The sequence below is a fragment of the Pseudopipra pipra genome, chromosome 14 (genome assembly GCF_036250125.1).
Source record: "Pseudopipra pipra isolate bDixPip1 chromosome 14, bDixPip1.hap1, whole genome shotgun sequence".
Classification (NCBI taxonomy): domain Eukaryota; kingdom Metazoa; phylum Chordata; class Aves; order Passeriformes; family Pipridae; genus Pseudopipra; species Pseudopipra pipra.
Window position 1 is genome coordinate 776,732 of NC_087562.1, and position 19,540 is coordinate 796,271.

At 49.8% G+C, this 19,540-nt stretch overlaps 2 protein-coding genes across 14 annotated transcripts in view; one reads left to right on the plus strand and one right to left on the minus strand.

Moving 5' to 3' along the window:
- The window catches only part of HSF4 (heat shock transcription factor 4), a 26,104-nt gene extending 16,737 nt beyond the window's left edge, over positions 1-9,367 (minus strand). For 2 of the 11 annotated variants that reach the window (XM_064670623.1, XM_064670624.1), the window contains exons 1-2: positions 6,714-7,571; positions 4,716-4,860 (exon numbers count right to left, since the gene is read on the minus strand). In XM_064670623.1, the coding sequence (XP_064526693.1) occupies positions 4,716-4,860; positions 6,714-6,778 (210 nt within the window). In that variant the 5' untranslated portion in view covers positions 6,779-7,571. The other 9 variants (XM_064670626.1, XM_064670620.1, XM_064670622.1 and 6 more) reach the window with 9 other exon arrangements.
- On the plus strand, positions 7,160-17,630 carry TRADD (TNFRSF1A associated via death domain). Of its 3 annotated transcripts, none has more exons than XM_064670636.1 (5): positions 7,160-7,238; positions 9,189-9,340; positions 10,909-11,186; positions 12,821-13,013; positions 14,231-17,630. In XM_064670636.1, exons 2-5 carry the CDS (start codon positions 9,199-9,201, stop codon positions 14,536-14,538), a joined length of 921 nt encoding a protein of 306 aa, XP_064526706.1. In that variant the 5' UTR covers positions 7,160-7,238; positions 9,189-9,198; the 3' UTR covers positions 14,539-17,630. The 3 variants fall into 3 exon arrangements, with proteins under 3 accessions (XP_064526706.1, XP_064526708.1, XP_064526707.1); XM_064670638.1 differs by lacking the exon at positions 7,160-7,238 and adding an exon at positions 7,664-7,770; XM_064670637.1 differs by lacking the exon at positions 7,160-7,238 and adding an exon at positions 8,094-8,277.
- The last annotated feature ends 1,910 nt before the right edge of the window (positions 17,631-19,540 follow it).

Here is a 19,540-nt window from a genome sequence, read left to right on the forward strand (position 1 = left end):
AAAGGAGACAAGGACAAAGGCAAAGTCAGAGCAGCAGCCCTGACCACGAGAGGGGCCCAGGAGGAGTCCTACAGCAGGGGAGTCATTCTCTCTGAGTTGTCACCTGGAAGCTAAGAAGAGTGACAACAGCCCTTGGTGACAGAGGTGCTCCTTTCAGTTCTGGTGCAGTTCTGCTCAGTCCTCTACAGCTGCAGGTTTGACCTTTTCCCACCAAGCTCTGCCAGTGCTAAGTTGTGAGATGTGGATGTGAGAAAGAAACCACTGACTTGTGTCCAAATAGCTGGGAGTCTGTGATCATCCCCCCTTGTGTGGACCTCACAGAAAGACTCTGGAATCTTAAAAAGGCCTGGAAAGTAGGAATTGCCATCATAACTCCTCAATCTGCTTGTTCAGCTCTAACTCCAACCCATCTGCTGCAGAGCACAGCAGTCCCAGTGGGAGCACTGCTTGGAGACACGGCACAAGAAACACAGCAAGGCAAGAAACAAATCGGCTCTGAAGACACCACACAAATCCAGAAGCTCTGTGCACCTTTTCTTGATTATTTTTAAAAGTACACAGCCACAAGGGCAACCCACAAAAAGTTGACAGTCATGCTTTGCCATCCAAACTAGCAACACACATGTTAACCAGCCAAAGGATCCGTGTCTGGGGCTGCACTGCAAAGATCTGTGACTGCAAACCAAGGCAAACTGCCTGGGAGTGCTGTCAGAGACACACTGCAGGCCATGTGCTTTCCCTGCCTGGCCTTCTACCTGCTGCCAGCTCTGTCAGTGCAAAGACATCAGCAGATATGAGGGACCTCCCAGCTCAGCTGAGTTTTGAGGGACAGCTACCTAAAGACACCAAGGTCTGCCCAGTGTTGGCAGGGAGGAGTCTGAGCCCAGCACCCCAGAGTCATCCTCCTGCTGAGTTCTGTGTCAGTACCAGCAGTCAGTGGTGTGTCAGCTCGGGGGGATCTCTCACAGAGGGCTGGGCTGGGACAGAGGACAGTGTTGAATCAGAGCCCTCAGGCTGTGTGCAGGAAGAGGATACCTGTGGTGTGTGGGTCCCACCACGCCCCCACTACAGGGTCTGTAGCTGCACAGGTGAACTCAGGGCAGCCTGGAAACTTCTAAACAGGGAGTCAAGGCCAAGAGAAAGCTCAGTGAGTGAAGAAGGGCTGGTGAGTGCCTGCAGCCTGCCCATGGCCACCAGGAAATAGGCAGCTGGCAAACCCTGCTGCCCGACTGGCTGCCGCTCCATTTCCATCCCCAGATGGTGCCAGTTCCCTCTTGCTCGGGCTCATTTGGCTGCTCTGACAATTAACACCCACACACACACCACTTTGGGTCAGCTGCACTTCTTGGTCCTTGTTCCCTGCTGCAAACACCACCCATGACTGTGCCTCAGCAGTGCCACTGGACCATTCTGAGTGTCTCTCCTATCATTCCTTACCCCCGCAGCAGGACCAAAGGTTGGTTAAGGATACAGCTGTGCATCCCAGCTGGATCCACTGATGGAAAATGAAGAGCACAAGGGTTTTCAGTACCTCAGCATCTCATTATGGCCTCTCTTGAGAGGTCATTCCTGTGAATTCAGGGCCAGTGTTCTCAGAAGCTGGCACATCCAAAAAGGTTCCTACAGCAAAGAGACTTCAGAGTTACTGTGTGTTCACAACGAACTGAGCATATGCCAGCTTGTTCCCACACAGCAGCTGGGCCTTGTCTGTCTTACACAAGGTGGGAGAACCTTTGAAAGTCTTCTCTGCCCAAAGCAAAACTGACTCTGCAGCATGACAATCGTGGCAGACACTTATCAACTGCTTTTGACAGTCTCACCATGACAGACACTCGGTGCTCTAACCAGACAAGTGCTACTCCAGGAATTTGCCAGGAGTTCTTCCTAACTGCATCTTCCATTTAAAGAGTTAATTGAATTACTTCTTGTCCTATCTACCACAGACACAGAGAGCAGACTTTTCCTTTCCACCTAACAGCCTTTAGTGTGTATATAAACCATTACTACATTTCCTCTCCATCTCTTCTTCACGCTAAGAAACAGTTCATAGGTCCTTATAAGTCCTATTTTCTACAAGTTCTGATTACATCCAGAAATCTTAGGCATGCACACAATCTCTCAGCTCCAACATCACTGATGTATAGAAGATATGGGAAACATGGGAACCTGAGACAATGGGAAGTTTAAACATCTAAGAGCCTTACCAAAACCTCCAAGAATGAAGTTGTAGCCTATGTTAGATTGCAGGAAAGCAGGGCATGGTGGTGGTCAGTCAAAAATAACAATGTTCTAAGTGTAACAGAGAGGGGATTATTTGTACAGGTTAGAAAATCATTCCTAGTTTGAAAATCCTTATTTAAAACACACCTTAGCAAAACTTGGTGGTTCTCAGAGGTATGACCATGTAATACCAGCATCAAAGCACAGACAACAATGCAGCTCAAATCCTATCTCAAGTTTTGAGTGAAAAGTCTACTGGACACAAACACAGGACAGAAAGGGTGCTTTAGACCTTTTTTTTGCCCCTCCCCTTTACATCTGCTTTTGTTATAGATTCTTCACACTGGAGAACAAGTTTATGCACACAGCTCATCTGATAACTCCATACTGAAAACAAATCATGTTATTTGCAGCAAGTCTCAGCCAGGTCAAAAGCACAATGTGGTGATATCAAAGTGCTGTCGGAAGGGAACAAATAAATCATTTTAATTCTGTGATTGCACTTAGCATAGTAATGCCTCAGTGACATATAAGAAGCCAAAGCAAAGCAATCTATCCCTATGAAGCTGTACAGACAATATATACACACGTCACCACGACCATCACACAGACTCACTGAAAAATCAAGTAATGCACTTACAAAATGAGTGATTTAGGGTGCCAGTCTGAGATCTGTTTAAACTCTAGGTTGGAATCTGAGATCTGAATACTATTTATCTGCTGCCTTCTCCCAAGACATTTGTGAAAGGCTGCTAAGAAACACACGTGAAATAATACAAACAGCATTGAAGTTTTTTAAGGTCTTTGCACCTTCTCTAGAAAATTTTAGGGAGCAGCAGATTCAAACAAGGTGAAAAACCTCTCTCTCGAAGAGTCTGGAATTTTTAGAATGAAAATATTGGACACCTTTTAAAATGTTTCAAGTGAAGTGTGTAAATATTATTATTAAAACACTCCCAAAACTGTTGTCCCTTTGAAATAAAAAAGTCACAATATTGCAGGCAAATAATAGCAAGTATAGCTAAAAGGGCCCTAAATGAACTGCCTTGCACTCTCCCAGTGAGCTGGGCAGCATCTGCACAGCAAGGGGCAGCTGCTGGGCCAGGCACTGCTGGGCCAGGCACTGCTTGGGCTCTCCCTGGTGCTGCAGGCGCCAGCGACACCCCACATTCCCTGTACTCACAGAACTCCAGCAGATGAGATGGTTTGTTTCAGGATCTTCCACCAGCGTCCAGAGTTTCGTTAGGAAGGCTGGGACATTGCTGGAGTACCCATCCATCACCAGAGAGCTGGGGGAATCCTGCATAGCTCCTCAGTGCCCCAGCCCCACTAACCCCATGGCTGTGGCGCACCTGCCTCCCCGCACGCGCCTGCGTCCCGCACGGACTGAGCCACCCAATTTTATCCCAGGCCAGTGGAAAGTAGGCGTCCAGGGAGTCACATCAGCAGTGCTGCTCGCACTCTTCAAAACTCAGCACAAAGCGATGGCATCACCAGCCCAGAGAACAAAGCAGAGAATGAAAGTGCACTGCAGCCGATCTCGGCGCGGTGAATAAACACGCAGCGTCATGCAAAGGGGGCACGTGCTGGGCACCTTCTGCTGGCAGGGGAGCAAAGTCACCGCAGGGAACCCACCTGCCCAGAGCCCGAGGGATGCCCAGGCATGGCAGGGCCAGGTTTGTGAAGGCATCTGGATTGTTATTTTGGAATTTTCCTGTCCTAAGCTTTGGCTGGCATGGATGAACAAGGGCTGGCCAGGCCTCAGGGCTGTCAAAATTTTAAGCTGGTTTGGCCACAGATCCCATAGTATTTGTCAAGAGAAATTATCTGTCTCTTAGGTGAGAAGAGAGGGTGCTAAAAACAGCTACATATAGAATCTAATATGCTTTTATTATCAATATAAATGCTTTAGGTAGCTCTAAATACATGCTCGCAGTGTAGCCTAATGCCAGGATCATTTCTACTCAGAAACTGCTCTTCAAATAACATAATAACATGTAAAATCAAAATTAAATTTTCCTGAGGTCCTTAGCAAAAACCTGCAAAGGCTAAGCTTGACATTCCTGCAAAAAAATGAAAGAGAGTTCTTCTCACCTGAAGCCTGCAGAGTCCCTTAAGACCAAACACCAAAGGAGTCAGGAGGTGAGAAGAATCAGTCACCAGAAGGACCCATCAGATAAGTAAGACACAGGATAAGGATAACAATTCAGTAACTTTTCTTTGCCATTTTCAAAAGGCAACTTGGAACGAGGTATCTAAGAATGGAACATTTCCCCTAGAGCCTGAATCATCAGCAGCAACTGAAAGAACTCAGCATAAACACAAATTTCTCTATTATATAAGCAGGTGTCAGTCATGAAGATAACATCATCCCACAGAGAAGTCACAATGTCAGTAATGTCATAGCAGAGTGGTGTGTGGTTTGATATGCACTGGAAACAATGACCTGGTTCTTCCTGCAAAGATGCTGGGATATGGAAACCCACTGCTCTCACCTGAGCTCTGTGCAGGGGCCACCGGAGCGGGAGGATCAGCTGCAGCCCATGGGCTGCACCCCGGGGCACTGGGCATCCACCTCCAGAAGAGAACAGAAGGTTTGCACAAGGAGTTCTTCTGGGATGCAGCTCCACAGCTTTGGAACTGCAGCAGACAAACAGAAGAGACACAGCACACATTAGGATCTATTTAACAAATCAAAGCAATGCAACCGGACCACAGAGGAGGTAAAAAAAAAATTCAAACTTGAAATTTCACCCAATTTCGAATTTGAACACAAAACCCAAGGAAAATCTGTTGGCCAGTTGTTTTACACAGTTTTCTTTGATCAATCCTAAGAACCTAAGTGATACTTTTCAAGAGTTAAAGATGCCAGATCAAAGCTTTGGGGGCAAAAAAGGTCTTTTTTCCTACAGTGAGGTTTTGCTACCCTGAGTAATAAAAATGCAAGGGAATTTTCTAGTACTGCTGCACTGGTATTCAAAAAGCTGAGACAGATTTCTCAAACTGTGGGGGAAAAAACCTCTTTGCAAGCAGAAGCTCTGAACAGAAAACAGCCCCACATATCCATTTTTTACTGATAGTGCAACACAAGGCCTAGAGTAGAAATCAGCAGCATAATGACAGTGGTCCTTGCCTGTGATGAGATGTTACAGTTTGGAAATAAAAACGTTTTATAACTGTGACTCCAGTTTGTAGAAACTGCATTTACACATCTGATATAAAAAGGGAAAAGTATATTTTGATCAACCTTCCCTGTGAACTACAATGCAGAAGAATAACCAACTGGAAAGAAGGCTGAGGTTCAGAGCATCAGACCTTTTCTATCCATCTTCCAAAATGCGTTGTATCCATCTTTGAGATTTCTGCACAAACAAAACCACCACCATGACATATTTTTTCAGCCCTCTCATGACCAAACAAGGGATTTTTAGAAGCAAACCTTCCCCTTCCTAGACCAGCACTGGAGCATGGGCCAAGTCTCTTACTCTTTCTCTGAAATTCATGGCGTTCCCTCTTGCTTTGGAAGCCCCAGGTCTCAGAGTCACAGCATTATCTCAGCATCACAGGTCTCACTGAAAAGAAAACCTGTGCATCCAGAGATCCTCAAAGCAGGGAAAGAGTTGAAAAACCATGAAGCAAGTATGGAGCAGCGAGGCAGAAAGCATAACACAGAGAGGAACACAACTGCACAGTTTTGTAGAATATGAGGCTCTGAAGCATAGCTGGTTATTCTGAGTGTGAACGGCACAACAGCTCTACTATCTTATCTGCCATCGTATCAGCCCCCTTCCACCCAGCAGGGCTCGAGCAGCCAAGTGACACGGTCCTGCTTCCTTCCTGGGAACTCAGCATTTTCTCTGACAATCACCTTGACTGCTCGGACCCTGCTTTTCTACTTTGAGCTGCTTTTAATACTCGCTCTAATACATGTTTGCCAAAATGTCAAACCAGGCAAAGGCCTTACGTGAGATCTCGCGTGTTCAGCTCCTTTCATTTTATGATTTCTTTAAAGCCTTTGGAGCCATTAAGAAGGATCCTGAATCTCTTAGACAGCAAGAGTGCATTTTTACCTGTGGTGGTTGCTTGGAAAAGCTGAAGAGTATGGCCTGAGCACAGGAAGGGAGGCAGAAGGGCAAAGTTAATAGAGTTAAAGCAGCTGAATGGGATTGGGTCAGCCAGAAACAGGGTTCATGGTCTCTGAGCACTGCAGGCTGGCCTGGGCCCCCCTTCAGAGCCCACCCCAGTGAGGACAGCAGGCTTGGGCCAACTTTACTTCCCAAGTGGGAAACAACAGGATAAAACTCTAAGTGCTCATTATCCCACCCCATGGGATGCTCCCTGAAAGCACATACTCAGCAAGGGTTAGCAGATGAGAAACTCAGGTCTCAGCTACCCTTTTCTTTTTTGTCCCCACAATATGCAGCAAACAGAGTAGCTTCAAGGAAAAAACGTTCACAGGACACGGTTGGGTGGTGCTCCCCACAGCAACTCACCCTGTGGTTCCCAGTTTTGGGTTTTGTAGGGGAAGGTTGAGATGTCTGGGCTCATTGAAGCCCATCAGCCCTTAAATGCATGAACTTGCTTGCTTAAACTGTCAGCAAGTACCTGCCTGGCTTCCAGGAGTGCTGGCACTGCCAGGCCTGCTGACCCTGACAGGGTCTGTGGGTGCTGTTCTGACACCTGTAAACCAGAGCACCCAGCAGAGCCAGCCTAGATTAACCCCTTCCCAGAGCTATTTCAATCACATTTTCCCTTTGGCAAACAAATTAAGTTTGTATTGTTAAAATACTACTATTGTAAAATACCATCAAATGCATAGGTATTTTTAATCCTTTATAATGCTTCCTGCTTTTGTTTGAAGTTCAGGTCCCCAGGGAGTTTGCACAAATCACTGCCAAGCCAGAGGGACGATGGCAGCTCGCACAAAATCCGGCCCCAGGTCCACGCCAGCTTCTTGCCAGCTGGGGACAGAGCAGGGGGCTGCAGTTACCCCTCTGCTCACAGGACACCTGTGCAAGGTGAACGCAGCCTGGGCAGGAGGCTGTGACCTGAGGGTCAGTGATGCAGACCCAAATCTTGCTTTGCTTGGCACTGGCCCTCCCATGGACTCGGGAGAAGCTGGTCTATCCTCCCTCCCTGCCGGAGCTCTCCTCAGCAGCACCGCGGGGCAGCGGAGCGGTGCCAGCCGGGCCCAGCCCCGCGTGTGTCCGCAGGGCTCCCATGGACCCCCCGCCTCCGACCCGACGGCCCGGGACAGACCCGCGGCCCCAGCCGTGGGCGGCTCTGCGGCCCCGGAGCGGAGCGTTCCCGACCAGTGTCACACCCTCACCCACACGAGAGGCCGAGCACCGGGGCCGGGTGTGCGGCTGAGGAGCCCCGGGCGGCCCCGCGGGAGGACACCGGCAGGGCGGCCGGGCCAGCAGGCGGTTGAGGGGCCGGCGCGGTGCCGCGGCTGTCCCGGGCCGGGCCGATTCCCCTCCCTCAGCCCGGGCCCGGCGGGCGGTGCCGCTGGGGCGGAAGTGCCGGGGCCGAGGCCGAGCGCGGGACGAGGTAACGCCGGGCCCGGGGCTGCGGCCGGGCCGGGCCGGGCCGGGGGCGGGCGGGTCCCGCCGGGCCGGGCAGAGCCGGGCCGGGCCCGAGGGGCTGGGGCACACCAGGGGCACACCAGGGGCACACCCGGGGCACACCCGGGGCACACCCGGGGCACACCAGGGGCACTCCCGGGGCACACCAGGGGCACACCCGGGGCACACCCGGGGCACTCCCGGGGCACACCAGGGGCACACCCGGGGCACACCCGGGGCACTCCCGGGGCACTCCCGGGGCACTCCCGGGGCACACCAGGGGCACACCAGGGGCACACCAGGGGCACACCCGGGGCCCCGCGGGCGGCACCGCCGAGGGCAGCGCTGCTCCAGCGCCTTCCCCGGGGACGGCGCGAGGCCGGGGCGGGCAGGGAGCGGCAGCGCCCGAGCCTGCCAGGAGTCGGCGAGAAGGGCAACAGCCATGGGCACAAACGAGACTGTCAGCCGGGGCTGGTGTTCCGACAGCACGAGGGTGGGAGTGGGGACTGGGGCGGGCAGCGCTCACGGGGCTGCACAATTCACCTGCTGGGATAACACTGCAGGGGCACGACAGCAAGGGCACAAGCAAAGCAGAGGAGTAGTCCTGAGTCACAGAATCACAGAATGGTTGGGGTTGGAAGGGACCGTTCAAGGCATAGTCCAGCCCCTCCGTGGTGGGCAGGGACATCTTCAGCTTGACCAGGTTGCTCAGAGCCCTGTCACACCTGACCTTGAATATTTTCAGGAATGGGGCACCCACTACCCCTCTGTGCAACCTTTGCCAGCGTTTCACCACCCTCATTGTAAAAAATTTCTTCCTGATATCTAGTCTAAATCTGCCATCTTTTAGTTTAAAACCATTACCCCTTGTCCTATTTGTGTAGACTGTTCTGCTACGAGAGCTCTGGGCTCTGTAACATATCCTTTACTGAGGACAACCAGGGGACTGGGACCTCAGGCAGAATGCCTCTGCCAGCAGCAGGGCTTCAGTCCATGGGAAAGTGCCAGAACCAGGACTCCTGGAGCACCTCAACCGTGCATCTTCAGGGTTTGTCAGCTTGGCTGGTCAGTCAGAGGCATGAGGACTGAAACTCTTGAGGACTGAAACTCTTTGCTTTGTAGTATATTTGGACTATGAAATGAATGGACTCCAGTGGAAAATGAAAGCAAAGCTTTGTGAGCTGCTGTTTTTGGGACACTATGTCCCTGCTGTCCCGTGCTTTGCAGAGTAACAGTAAAGTCCTCAAAGGTTACACTTGCTTTAACAACATCAGCACTGCTCTAAGAAATAAGGGTAAATCCCCATAATTCCATCATGCCTGTGGCTCAGTGTTTGCTGTAAGCACTCCCCTGGCATCAGGCCATTTTCCCTATGGTCTCTCAGCTGGCTGTGTGATTTTGTAGGGTGCTGAAGATGGCAGGCAGCTCCACTCCCTGGATTGGCAGTGCTTACCTGTTCCTCCAGTCGACGAGCAAGACCGTCGTTCTGCCATCCCTCTATGAGAGCTCCCAGGAGAAGCCCGGTGTGTTCAGGGCACTGAAGCTGGCATTGGCAGGTATCTGTTCTCTCTCATCTCTTGGTGTGCTGCCTCCTCTCTTCACACAGTGCCACACCTTTCTCTAATCTCACACTCAAGGGCAGGGAAAGCTTGTCCTCACTGTTTAGGAAAGACAAGAAAGTGGAGTAAGTTCAGCAGAGGTTCACCCTGTGAGGAGAGGCTGAGGGAGTTGGACCTGTTCAGCCTGGGGAAGAAAGGCTTCAGGGGACCTAGCAAACAGCCTGCTGATACCTGTAGGGAGGGGGAGATGGAGAGGGAAATGAGAGGGAGACACCAGACAGAAGGACATGTCTTCCCCATGAAGACAGGCAGTTGCAAAGTCCTGTCTTTCAAGGTAGCTTTACAGCTTCTTGAACACTACTCATCAAGGTTTCCATGTCTGTGCAGCTTTTCCTCCCCATCCCTCTTATCCTGTTATGGCAGCTTTTGTTTAATAAGCACTCACAAAAAAAAAAGTATAAAGGAAGAGATAAAGACACTTCTGGTCATCCACAGTGAATTAAAATGCCCCATGTCCCAGTTACACATCTGGTCCAAACTAGACTTTCTGATGCAACCAGGACTCAGTAAACATGTAAAGCCACTGTTAGATGGCAGATCACTTGTCCTGCCTAGTGTGGAGCACACATTGTCCTCCAAGCATGGGATTGTTCTTACCTTGGGATTGTCCTCCATGCCATGATGTGTGGTTTAGCAGTACCTGAGGTAGTGCCAGTCTGAGCTGGTGCCTCCACACAGCCCTGTGTAATGACAGGCCAAGAGTTTGAGTCAGGTCTGGAAGCAGTACAGCAGCCTCCCATGGGCCTCTGCTGCAAAAAAAGAAAAACCATATACTTTGAACTGTCATCATCAGCATATAAAGTCACTGTGGAGACAAGATCAATATTCACAGCTAATAAAAATTAAATTTTCCTGGGAAAAGGAAGCCTGGCAATTTCTGTTGTCCACATTGCTCCTGCTCCTCCTATAGTAATGTCAGAGGGTACATCCCTGGCTTCTCCTTGCTAAGATTTTACTGTGAATTAATCCTCTGTGCAAAAGACCTTAACAAGTCAAGACCCAGTCTCAAGCAGCTTAATTCCTATGGCTGGATCTGTCATTCACCAGCCAAAGTTACCTCCAGGCACAGACTGGAGAGGAAACACTGGGTCTCTTTCGAGGACCTTCATCACTGCATAAAACTCCAGTCACAAGGACTGAAGACTGAGTGAGCACTGAGCTTTCATCTGTAAAACTTTCCTGTGCTACCAATTTAGCATAACCATCTCAGCCCTGGAAATGGAACCTCAAATTTAAAACTTCCCCTAATAAACAGTGTTGATACAATTACCTGGGATGCAGTTCCATACATCTTCAGTTGGACACCTTACTTCATGGAGATCCATGGTGGCAGCAAGAACTTAATCCTTCCCTCTTGGTTTTACGTGCAGGGTTTTCATCCCAGAGAACTTTGTCACAAAGAGAATTCAGAAGCTGCTCCATTGCAGGCTTGGTGGTGGATGGGAGTGGGTCTGGGTGGGCTGTCTCATGCCTGGATAGTGACTCTCCTCACTTCTCCCTGCCAGACTCCACGGGCAGCATGAATGGTGTGGACATGCTGAAGGTGCACTGCAGCCACCCCCAGCTGATAGTGCAGCTCAAGTTCTGCAGGCAGGAGAACTGCCGCCGCTTCCTGCGCAGTTACCGCGACGGAGCGCTCCAGAGGGCCCTCCAGAATCACCTCCAGCTCTCCTTGGCCATGACCACTGTGCCTCTGGAAATGGAGCTGAAGACTGGCAGTGAGCACCTTGACAACATGCTGAAGGATGAGGATCGTTGCCTGGAGTGCATCTACAGAGAAAAGGTGAATGGGAGGGGAGGGAGGGCAGGCAGCAATGAGGAGTGGTGGCACAGGGCTTGTGAAGGTGGCTGCAGATATTGTTCTGATGCAGCATGTTGGGTTGACAAACTTCTTCCTTTAGTTCTCAGCTGTAATGTGGAGAAACAGCTCTGCCCTTCCCCAGAAAAGAGCCGTACACTTTTGCAGAAGGGCAGTAGCATTCCCTAAAACATCCTACAGAGATCCTGCTGAATCCCTGTGGCTCCTGTGTGTAACAGCATGGTGTTATCCCCACTAAGAGGAGGAATGCTAGAGGGTGCAGCTGAGAGCACAGCTGTGCCTGGTACAGCTGTGAGGGGGCACAGAGCACAGCGGTCCTGTGTGGAACCAGCACTGCTCAGCACCTTCCTGCCCTGCCTCTCACACCCCCTGCTCCCAGAGCAGCCACAGCAACTGCACCTAGAAATGAGTGTGAGTGCAAACACTGGGCATGTCACACCAACCCCCTGTGACAGAGTGGGGACACACAGCACCTGCTGCCAGCACAGTGGGCTGCCCTGCTGAGAGCAACATCTCTCAGAGCCCACATCACACACTTGGGCACTGGCACTCTAGTCCTGCCTGCAAGAACTGTGAGATCGTGTCATCTCACCACAAAAGCAAGGCACCTGACATGATTAAACTCATCACCTTCCTTTTTTTCCATCTGGAACTATAGCTCTGGCTCCTCTAGAAGGTCCTGAGAAACAGGTAGTCACCATGTATTCAGGAAGATAAGCACACGAGCAAGTTTTGCCAGGTTGCTTCTCTGCAAGCAGAGAATGAGACTCAAACCTTTGATCCCTGGACCAAACACGTGTTATCCCATACCCTGTCAGCTTTGGCTTGCTGCTCCCTCCCTCTGCTGAACTAGCTGACTGGACAAAAGAGATGGGCTTATTCTCAGTTCCCCAAAAGTGTCTGTCTCAGTCTGACCTCACCTAACAGGCCACAGTCAGAAAGATGGCAGTGGGGCCCAGCTGTCAGCAGCTGAGGGCAGTGCTGGGACCTGCTGCACATGATGAACTAGTGGTTAGCTCTGACTGAGTCACTCACCAGGTTTGACTCTTCCCATGTGCTTTGCCTTCTTTACTCCTTTCCCCATTACCTGCTTTTTGGAGGTCAGACTAGTTTTCCCTTGGTTAATGAGAAAAACTGGCTTGGCAAGGACCCAGGAACAACAAACCTTAGGGAACAGAGGGACAGAGACAGAAGCAGGAGCTGCCTGCTTTGGTGGCCATGAGCCATTGGATCAGGTCACCCTGTTCTGTGGGTCTGACCCTCGTGGAGTTTGGAGGAGCCTTGCTGCCTATAGTGCACCCTAATTCTTGCAGAAGGCTGCTGAAAATAAGCAGTTTTGTGCAACCTGTAAGCACTGCACAGGAGAAACCCAGGAGGGGAGATGGTCTGTGTCATATCACATTACAGATTCAAACTCACACATTAACAGCCAGAGCTCCATCAGACTGTCTCATTTAGCTGGCTTACAGCTCATGCTGTGGCTATCTCATCACTCTCCTCTTGACACCATCATCTTAAGCTGCACCTTCTAGCTAAGTACCCAGAGCTTTGCAGGAGGGTGCCCCTGGCAGGAGTCCCTGAGGGTGTTTGCATTGCAGCCTGACCGCCTGCGCGACGAGGAGCTCACGGAGCTGGAGGAACACCTCAAGAGCCTGACTGTCCACCAGAGCACCAACAACAATGTGGCTATAAAAGACTGTGCACCTCTCGAGTCCCCATCTCTGCCTTATCCTTCTCCAGGCAGCTCCCTTCCCCCACCAGGCACCTTCATCTTCCAGGGACAGCAGTTTGGTGAGTAGTTAGAACTAACCAAGAGAACCCTTGGTCTTCCTTGCCTCCCAGCCTGAGGGAGGATTAGCATGACTGCACATTGGGGGTCTACCTCAGATAAATCAAGGATTTCCCAGCATCCCATAAGGAAGGAATTATAATGGTCCTAAAATATTGTCATAGTGCTTCAGATCAGGCCTCAACCTGTTTTCTTTTCTGGGATGGCACAAAACCAGATGCTTCAGAGTCTGTGTCCCTTCCAGGTTCCTCACATTTTAAAGTTGATACTGAAAGGAAGAATATATTTTTCTCTTCCTCCATGTCACTGGCTGAGGTGAGTTAATAGCATAGGTTGGATTAGACTGTGGAGATTACTATGGACACCCTCAGCCCTGCTTTTAGACAGGACTGATTTGTCCAGGCTCCCTGCAGTACACCAGCTGCCCCTGGGGTCTGTCCCTACAGAGAGCTTTCAGACAGTCTCACATAGCAATGGTAGCTTGGATCAGCTAGATCACTTCTGAGCTGTGTGCAGGCTCCAGTGCTAAACAGCTGAGGAGAGAGCTCTTGTCTAGGTTTCAGTATTTGGAGGATACTTAGGTAGAGAACAGGAGACTTGGACTTACCAAGTTGCTTTTGAAAGGCTAAAACAAATGAAGAGGATGTCCATCAGGAAAAAAAAGAGCTCTGGCAAACAACAGCACAGTCCTGGGGGAGAAACAAGAAAAAGAAAAAAGGCATTGCCAAGCTTGCAGGGTAGGGGCAAGCCCAGATGCTCTGATGATGTTGTGGGAGGATTTCAATAAGGGAACAGCATGAGCAAGGCAAGAAGCTCAGAGGTGCCAGGGCACATGGCTGTGAGCAGGTAATTGTGTCACCGCGTGCTACAGGTTTGCCCCCGAGGCAGCAGCAGCACCCTGGGGGCTGGCAGAGTGTGGAGAACTGAGATGTGCAGCTGATGCACGGTGAGCAGGGAGGCTTAACTCCTGCTGGATTTCCCTTTCCAGTGGTGGGGGAACTGCTCCCAGCAGGACAGTCCTTTTTACTTCACTGCCCCAACCTCAGAGTGCTGAGACACCAGAGGACAGGCAGAGCAGCTTCACAGCAGTGTAATAACGTGCTGTGGACACTGAACAGCTTCCCTGCTCCACAGAACACTGACCAAACCTTGGACCGGCCCAAGCTGCATCACATCAGCCATGAAAGCTCTGTGTTTACCTGCCCTCTGTCCCTTTCAGACAACAGAACAATCACCCTGGATGACCACCAGAAATTTGCCAAGCTCGTGTCCAAGAAGTGGAAGCAGGTGGGTCGCTCTTTGCAGAAGAGCTGCCGGGCCCTGCGGGATCCTGTCATTGACAACCTGGCCCTGGAGTACGAGCGAGAGGGACTCTATGAACAGGCCTATCAGCTGCTCCTCAAGTTCATCCAGTCAGAGGGCAAGAAGGCCACAATAGCACGGCTGATCACAGCCCTGGAAGAAAACGGTCTCATCAGCTTGGCTGAGGAGCTCCTGGGCCTCCACTCCAACGAGGACTGCTCCTAGAGCCCCAAGGGCAGTGCCATTGCTAAGGGCTTTCCTGCTTTAGCTACTGTGTGAAACTGCTGCCAGTTTCTGGGAATGTGAAGCCCTGAAAATCACCACAGGTTTCCATCTAGGTTGGAATGTCCAGGGGAGAGGCTCTGTGCTCACAGAAGCCAGCATGGACCTCTTACCTTCCCTATTTTGTTGTGTTTCCAGAAGTCAGCACTATCTTCCTGTGAACTGGTGAGAGAGGCTTCCAGCCTGACTTCCTTCAGGACTGAGGGAAGGGAAGGTAGCTTCCTTCAGGACTGTCACAGGGAAGCAGCCAGACAGAGAGCCCTAGGGGAGAGTGGGGGAGAGGAGAAAAGCAAGCAAGGAATCTCAGAGAATTTTTCTGGGAAGCAGACAATGCCACTGCTTCTCAGGCTGTGTCTCAGGGCCATCACCTGGGGAGCTGCAATATATTTTTTATATTGAAGACATTTATGCCCTCAGGCATGACATCAAGGAAAGAGAGGGGAAATTAAGGAAAAGTCTATTTTATATTATTTTCCTTTTCTGTTTGAAAAATATCTGTGGCAAGTGCATCTGTCCTGCCCTGCTCTATTATAGCTCCTTCCCACACTCACCACCTGAAGGTTTCCCTTCCAGCTGGAACAGCCATAATCTTCCACAGGGCACAAGACTGCTGCTGTGGAACAAATTCCAGGCACTGAACAAGCAGTGCGGACAAACTCAAATTCAGACAACGATTCTCAGCTTTCCCTGGTCTGTGGTGGACAGTGATACATTGAGCACATCGTGCTCAGCTCCTGCCTGGCAGCTGAGGGAGCCTCAGCTGTGGAGAGCAGTCTCCTGGTCAGTGAGTGACCATCGTGGGCTGGAGCTGCATACAAATGGTATTTCAAAAAATTTTTAAAATCAGAAACTCGGAAATTACTTCAACAGCAAGAGGGTTTGCTCTTGATTTTGCAGAAATGATTTTTTAAAGAAGACAAGGTCATATGCATAGCCTGCTGTCTTATTTGTAATAAGTTTTTCTAAGCTCTCAGACTAGGTATTCATGTACACAACCTTCACATAAGGCAGCCTCTGAGTAGTGAGAATTACTAGTTTTTGTAGTACCTGTTAATGCTTAAAATGAGAAAGTTGTATTATTCAGCATCACCTTCAAGTCCAGAAAACTTCTTTGCAGCCATTGCTGTTTTACAGAGCACTAAGCCTGGATGCTTTCTCCTGGCTGCAGGCACTGTGCACTGTCCCTCTCTGCCAGCACTGGCATGGGTATTGCCTCTTACTCACACATTCCCTCTCAAAAGTGCCATTAAGTGCTGGAGCCTCTGGCAACCTTTGTGGAATATCATCATCTTTAACAGCATTCACAGGTGCCTTCATTGCAGAGACTTGCAGGAAAAGGGTTTTCCAGGGATATTCCATGGTGAAATTAAGTGCATTGCATGTTTTAGGACCATAGCAGTGGCTGTTTCATACCTGCTTTTCCATGATCAGTCATCAGCATCAGGTGCAATGAAAACTTCAGTTCTGGTCTCAAGTGGACTCCTTCCTGCTGAAAGAGCAGCTTTTGTTACTATTATCTGGCACAGAAATAAACAACTTTCCCAGAGGCCTTAGAATGAAAGCTGGATGGTCAGTTGGATGGTGAGGACAGGATGTCATTTGCCTTGTGTGGCATTTGGCTGGAGCTCCACTCTGAGTTTACTTCTGCTTTACCCAGAAGATTTTCCAGCGTTTTTACACCACTGTGCAAACACAAGGGAACTCTTATCACACAGGGAAGGGAGAAGCACTCACAAAGGAAAAACCCTTAGCAGAGACTGTTGAAGAAATGGGGGGCATGTCCTTACCTTGGGCAGCAATGCAGTGAGTGGAGTGCAGAGAGCGAGATGTTGGGGACACTTGGTGACACACCTGGCACTGGGGAAAAAAAAGATATTTTCGGGGGGGTGGTGGTGTTTCAGAATCAAACACAATATTAAAAGCAAATAAAGGTGCTAATCAGTTGCATATAAGACCTGAAATAGATAAAATATAAAACAGAAAAAAAACAGCCCAAAATGTGCTTAGAGGAAGGGATCCAAGAGGGCTTTTTTTTTGTGGTGCAGATTGTTTTTGTAGTTTTAACCATGTTTCAGATTTGAAGGAGGCTCCTTTCAGTCTGCCAGAAGGAATAAAAGATCCATCCAAAGGAGAATTTGAATGATTTGTTTTGGCATAGCTGAGCTACAGTGCTCAAACAGATGATAATAAAGAAGAGAGTGAAAGTTAAATGCTCACCAGATATACTTCGACATGAGGCATCTGATAGAGACAAACCTGTCAGGATACTCTGATATGAAATCATCTCAGAGGAAAATACCTCTTTATTTCCCATTCATTTCAAACCTGGGTTTGGCACTGAGAAGTTGTCCTGGGTCACTGTGTCACCTCCCACCTGCAGTTCCAAAGGGAGCCACCTCCAAGTCACACCCCTGCACTTTGAAACCAAAAGCAAGTATGCACAGCAATGAGGAGCCTCTCTTAAATTCACTTACACTGATGATTTAGTTTAACTGAAAATTCTGGTGTAGCCATGAACCCCTGGTATTGTACACCTTGAACTGAGGAGGAACTAGAACAGGAGTCAAGAGGGTTTTGTGAGTGTAACCCACACACTGGAGTGTGTGCAGGACACTGGTGAGATCCTTGGCTTTACACCAGACAAGGTCTGCCCTTGTCCTTTGTATGGAGATGGACTCAGACAGTGAAGCAATTTAAGGCCTAGAGTCAAAAATTATATATTATTGCCTTCTGTGGATTGAATTTTAGTCACTGAAGGGATCTGGCCATACATCTCTAACTGAAACCTGCAGGAGATGTGTGGTTGAAGTCTCTTAGTTGTCAGTGGAAAATCACTTGCAAATCTTCTAATTCCAAATTCCCATGATATTCAGCATCAGATCTGGATCAGCCATCTACAGCTATGGACTGCAATGCCATGTATCTTTGGGTCTAGGACATTTAACCTCCAAGGAATTGTCTTTTATAGAAAAAAACACTGGTATATTTTTTCTCTATTCTTTTTTTATAAATAAATACATACTTTTGATGACAAATGCCTCAGAGACTTTCATTGAACACTCAGGGCAGGAGGAAGAAGGGGGTTCACTGCAGTTCTGGCCACACTGGCGATCCCCAGCTCTCGGAGGAACATCCAGCCTGAGGCTCTGGATGCACAGCAGGGTCCTGCCCGAGGTCAGATGTTCCTCCTGACACCCCAAGGGTGCCCCACCTGCAAGGGGATGGCTCTGGCTGCAGGTCAAAACCAAGCCAAGCCACCCTGTTTGTTCAGCTTCCAGTTACTGCTCTGATGAGCCTGTTCTTAGCAACCATGGCCAGAAGGGGAGGTTTCTCCCAGCCCTGGTACCTGGCAGAGCTCCCTGTGCTCCTTTCAGTGCTGCTGAGGTACCTGGGGCTCCTCTGAGGCCACGGCCCCACTGCAAAGCCAAGTGCCTCGCTGGTACTGAGCTTTGCCACAGGGCTGCCTGCTCCCTAGGTGGGGAGCCAAGGAGCTTGGACCTGGAATCTCCAGGAGCTTTACACAGGAAGCCACTGGCTGACCTGACAGCTGAATCCAGGGAAATTCCTTTTGCCAAGAACTCGAGCAGAGCTGTATCTCACCCTGAATCACTTAAATCTGAAACACCATTTGAAAATCACAAGATCAGCCCTTCTTTATCCACCACAAAGCTGTATTTCTCAACTGCATGGCTTGATGCCTGCAGGAATACAGTGACAGGGAGCAGGGCTCTGCCCTACAGCAGCTGGAAGGACACACCAGCCCAGGGTCAACAGGGCTGACCTGATGGGGGTCAGCAAGACCACTGACCCAGCCTGGTGACACAGTGACACAGCACGGGACAGACCAGGGGCACCTCTGCTGGGAGTGAGAAGAATAAACCAGTTGTGCATCAGTGCCCAGGGAACAAGGTCCAGGTGAGACAACCAGCACATAGAAGCACCCATGGAGAAGCTGCTCCACCTCCCAAGCTGCCTGCACAACTCTCCAAGCCACGGCAGCCACAAAGGCACCACACATCAAGGAAAGCCTCTGTTTTCACTCTCACCCCATGGGAGCAAGTGAAAAGGGGAGCAGGCCTCAAAACCTTGGTTGGGGATCATGGAGGAAATACCTGCTGTGAGTCCCTGATGGTTTAGGGAGCTGTCTCCTCCCTCCACAGCCAGTCCCTCCCAGCAAAGGCAGACACCAACCTACTGTTTGTGACCATCATCTGCATCCTTACAGAGGAGGGATGAAAGATACCTTGGGGCTGCTGCTGCAAAGAAAAAGGATAGAGGTACCTTGGGCTGGCACAGGGAAAGTGTGAATCTGAACAACATCTCTGGCTGAGGTTTCTGATGAGCTGAGCAGCTCAGGGAGCCACTGAGGTCCGGCTGCTGATCAGCACCAAAGGGCTTTCCCAGGCTGCAGCCCCTCAGTGCAGGGCCCGAGGGTGTCTCACCAGGAACCCGCCCTTCCCCATGACACTGTGTTCAGTAAAGCAAAACGTTGGAGCTGAAATCAAAAATACCTCAAAAAAGCACAGATGCTGACAAAAAGAGATTTTTACATTATGTTTAAAAAACAGTCAGTTGTTTGTGAAAACAACAGAGTAAATCAAAACCTGCCTTTATGAAAAGTTCACTGTACACAAAAAACTTTGCTTTCTAAAGAGGCCGTGGTCTGGGCACTCTCCAGATGCTTGGCCTCTGTTAGAGGAATGAGGGTCATTGTTTATACTGCAGAGACAAAGAAACAGCCACAGAGACTGGAAGTGCTACGGCTGCACTCAGCTGGCAGATGAGTAGTGATGGCAATTTAGATTTGGCTCCAAATACAAATGTTTTGTTTTGAACTATTTCAAATTAAATGGGAAAAAACCAAAACAGGTGGGGTTTGGGTTTTTTTCAGTGTTTTGGGAGGGACCCTCGAATCTGTCTTCAGCCTCTGTACTGCTCAGCTCTC

Bases quoted from the DNA above. Each gene is read 5' to 3' on its own strand.
- TRADD (XM_064670636.1), top strand. From the start codon at position 9,199: ATGGCAGGCAGCTCCACTCCCTGGATTGGCAGTGCTTACCTGTTCCTC. The intron at 9,341-10,908 runs GTATCTGTTCTC...TCTCCCTGCCAG, and splicing joins ACTGAAGCTGGCATTGGCAG to ACTCCACGGGCAGCATGAAT. The intron at 11,187-12,820 runs GTGAATGGGAGG...TTTGCATTGCAG, and splicing joins AGTGCATCTACAGAGAAAAG to CCTGACCGCCTGCGCGACGA.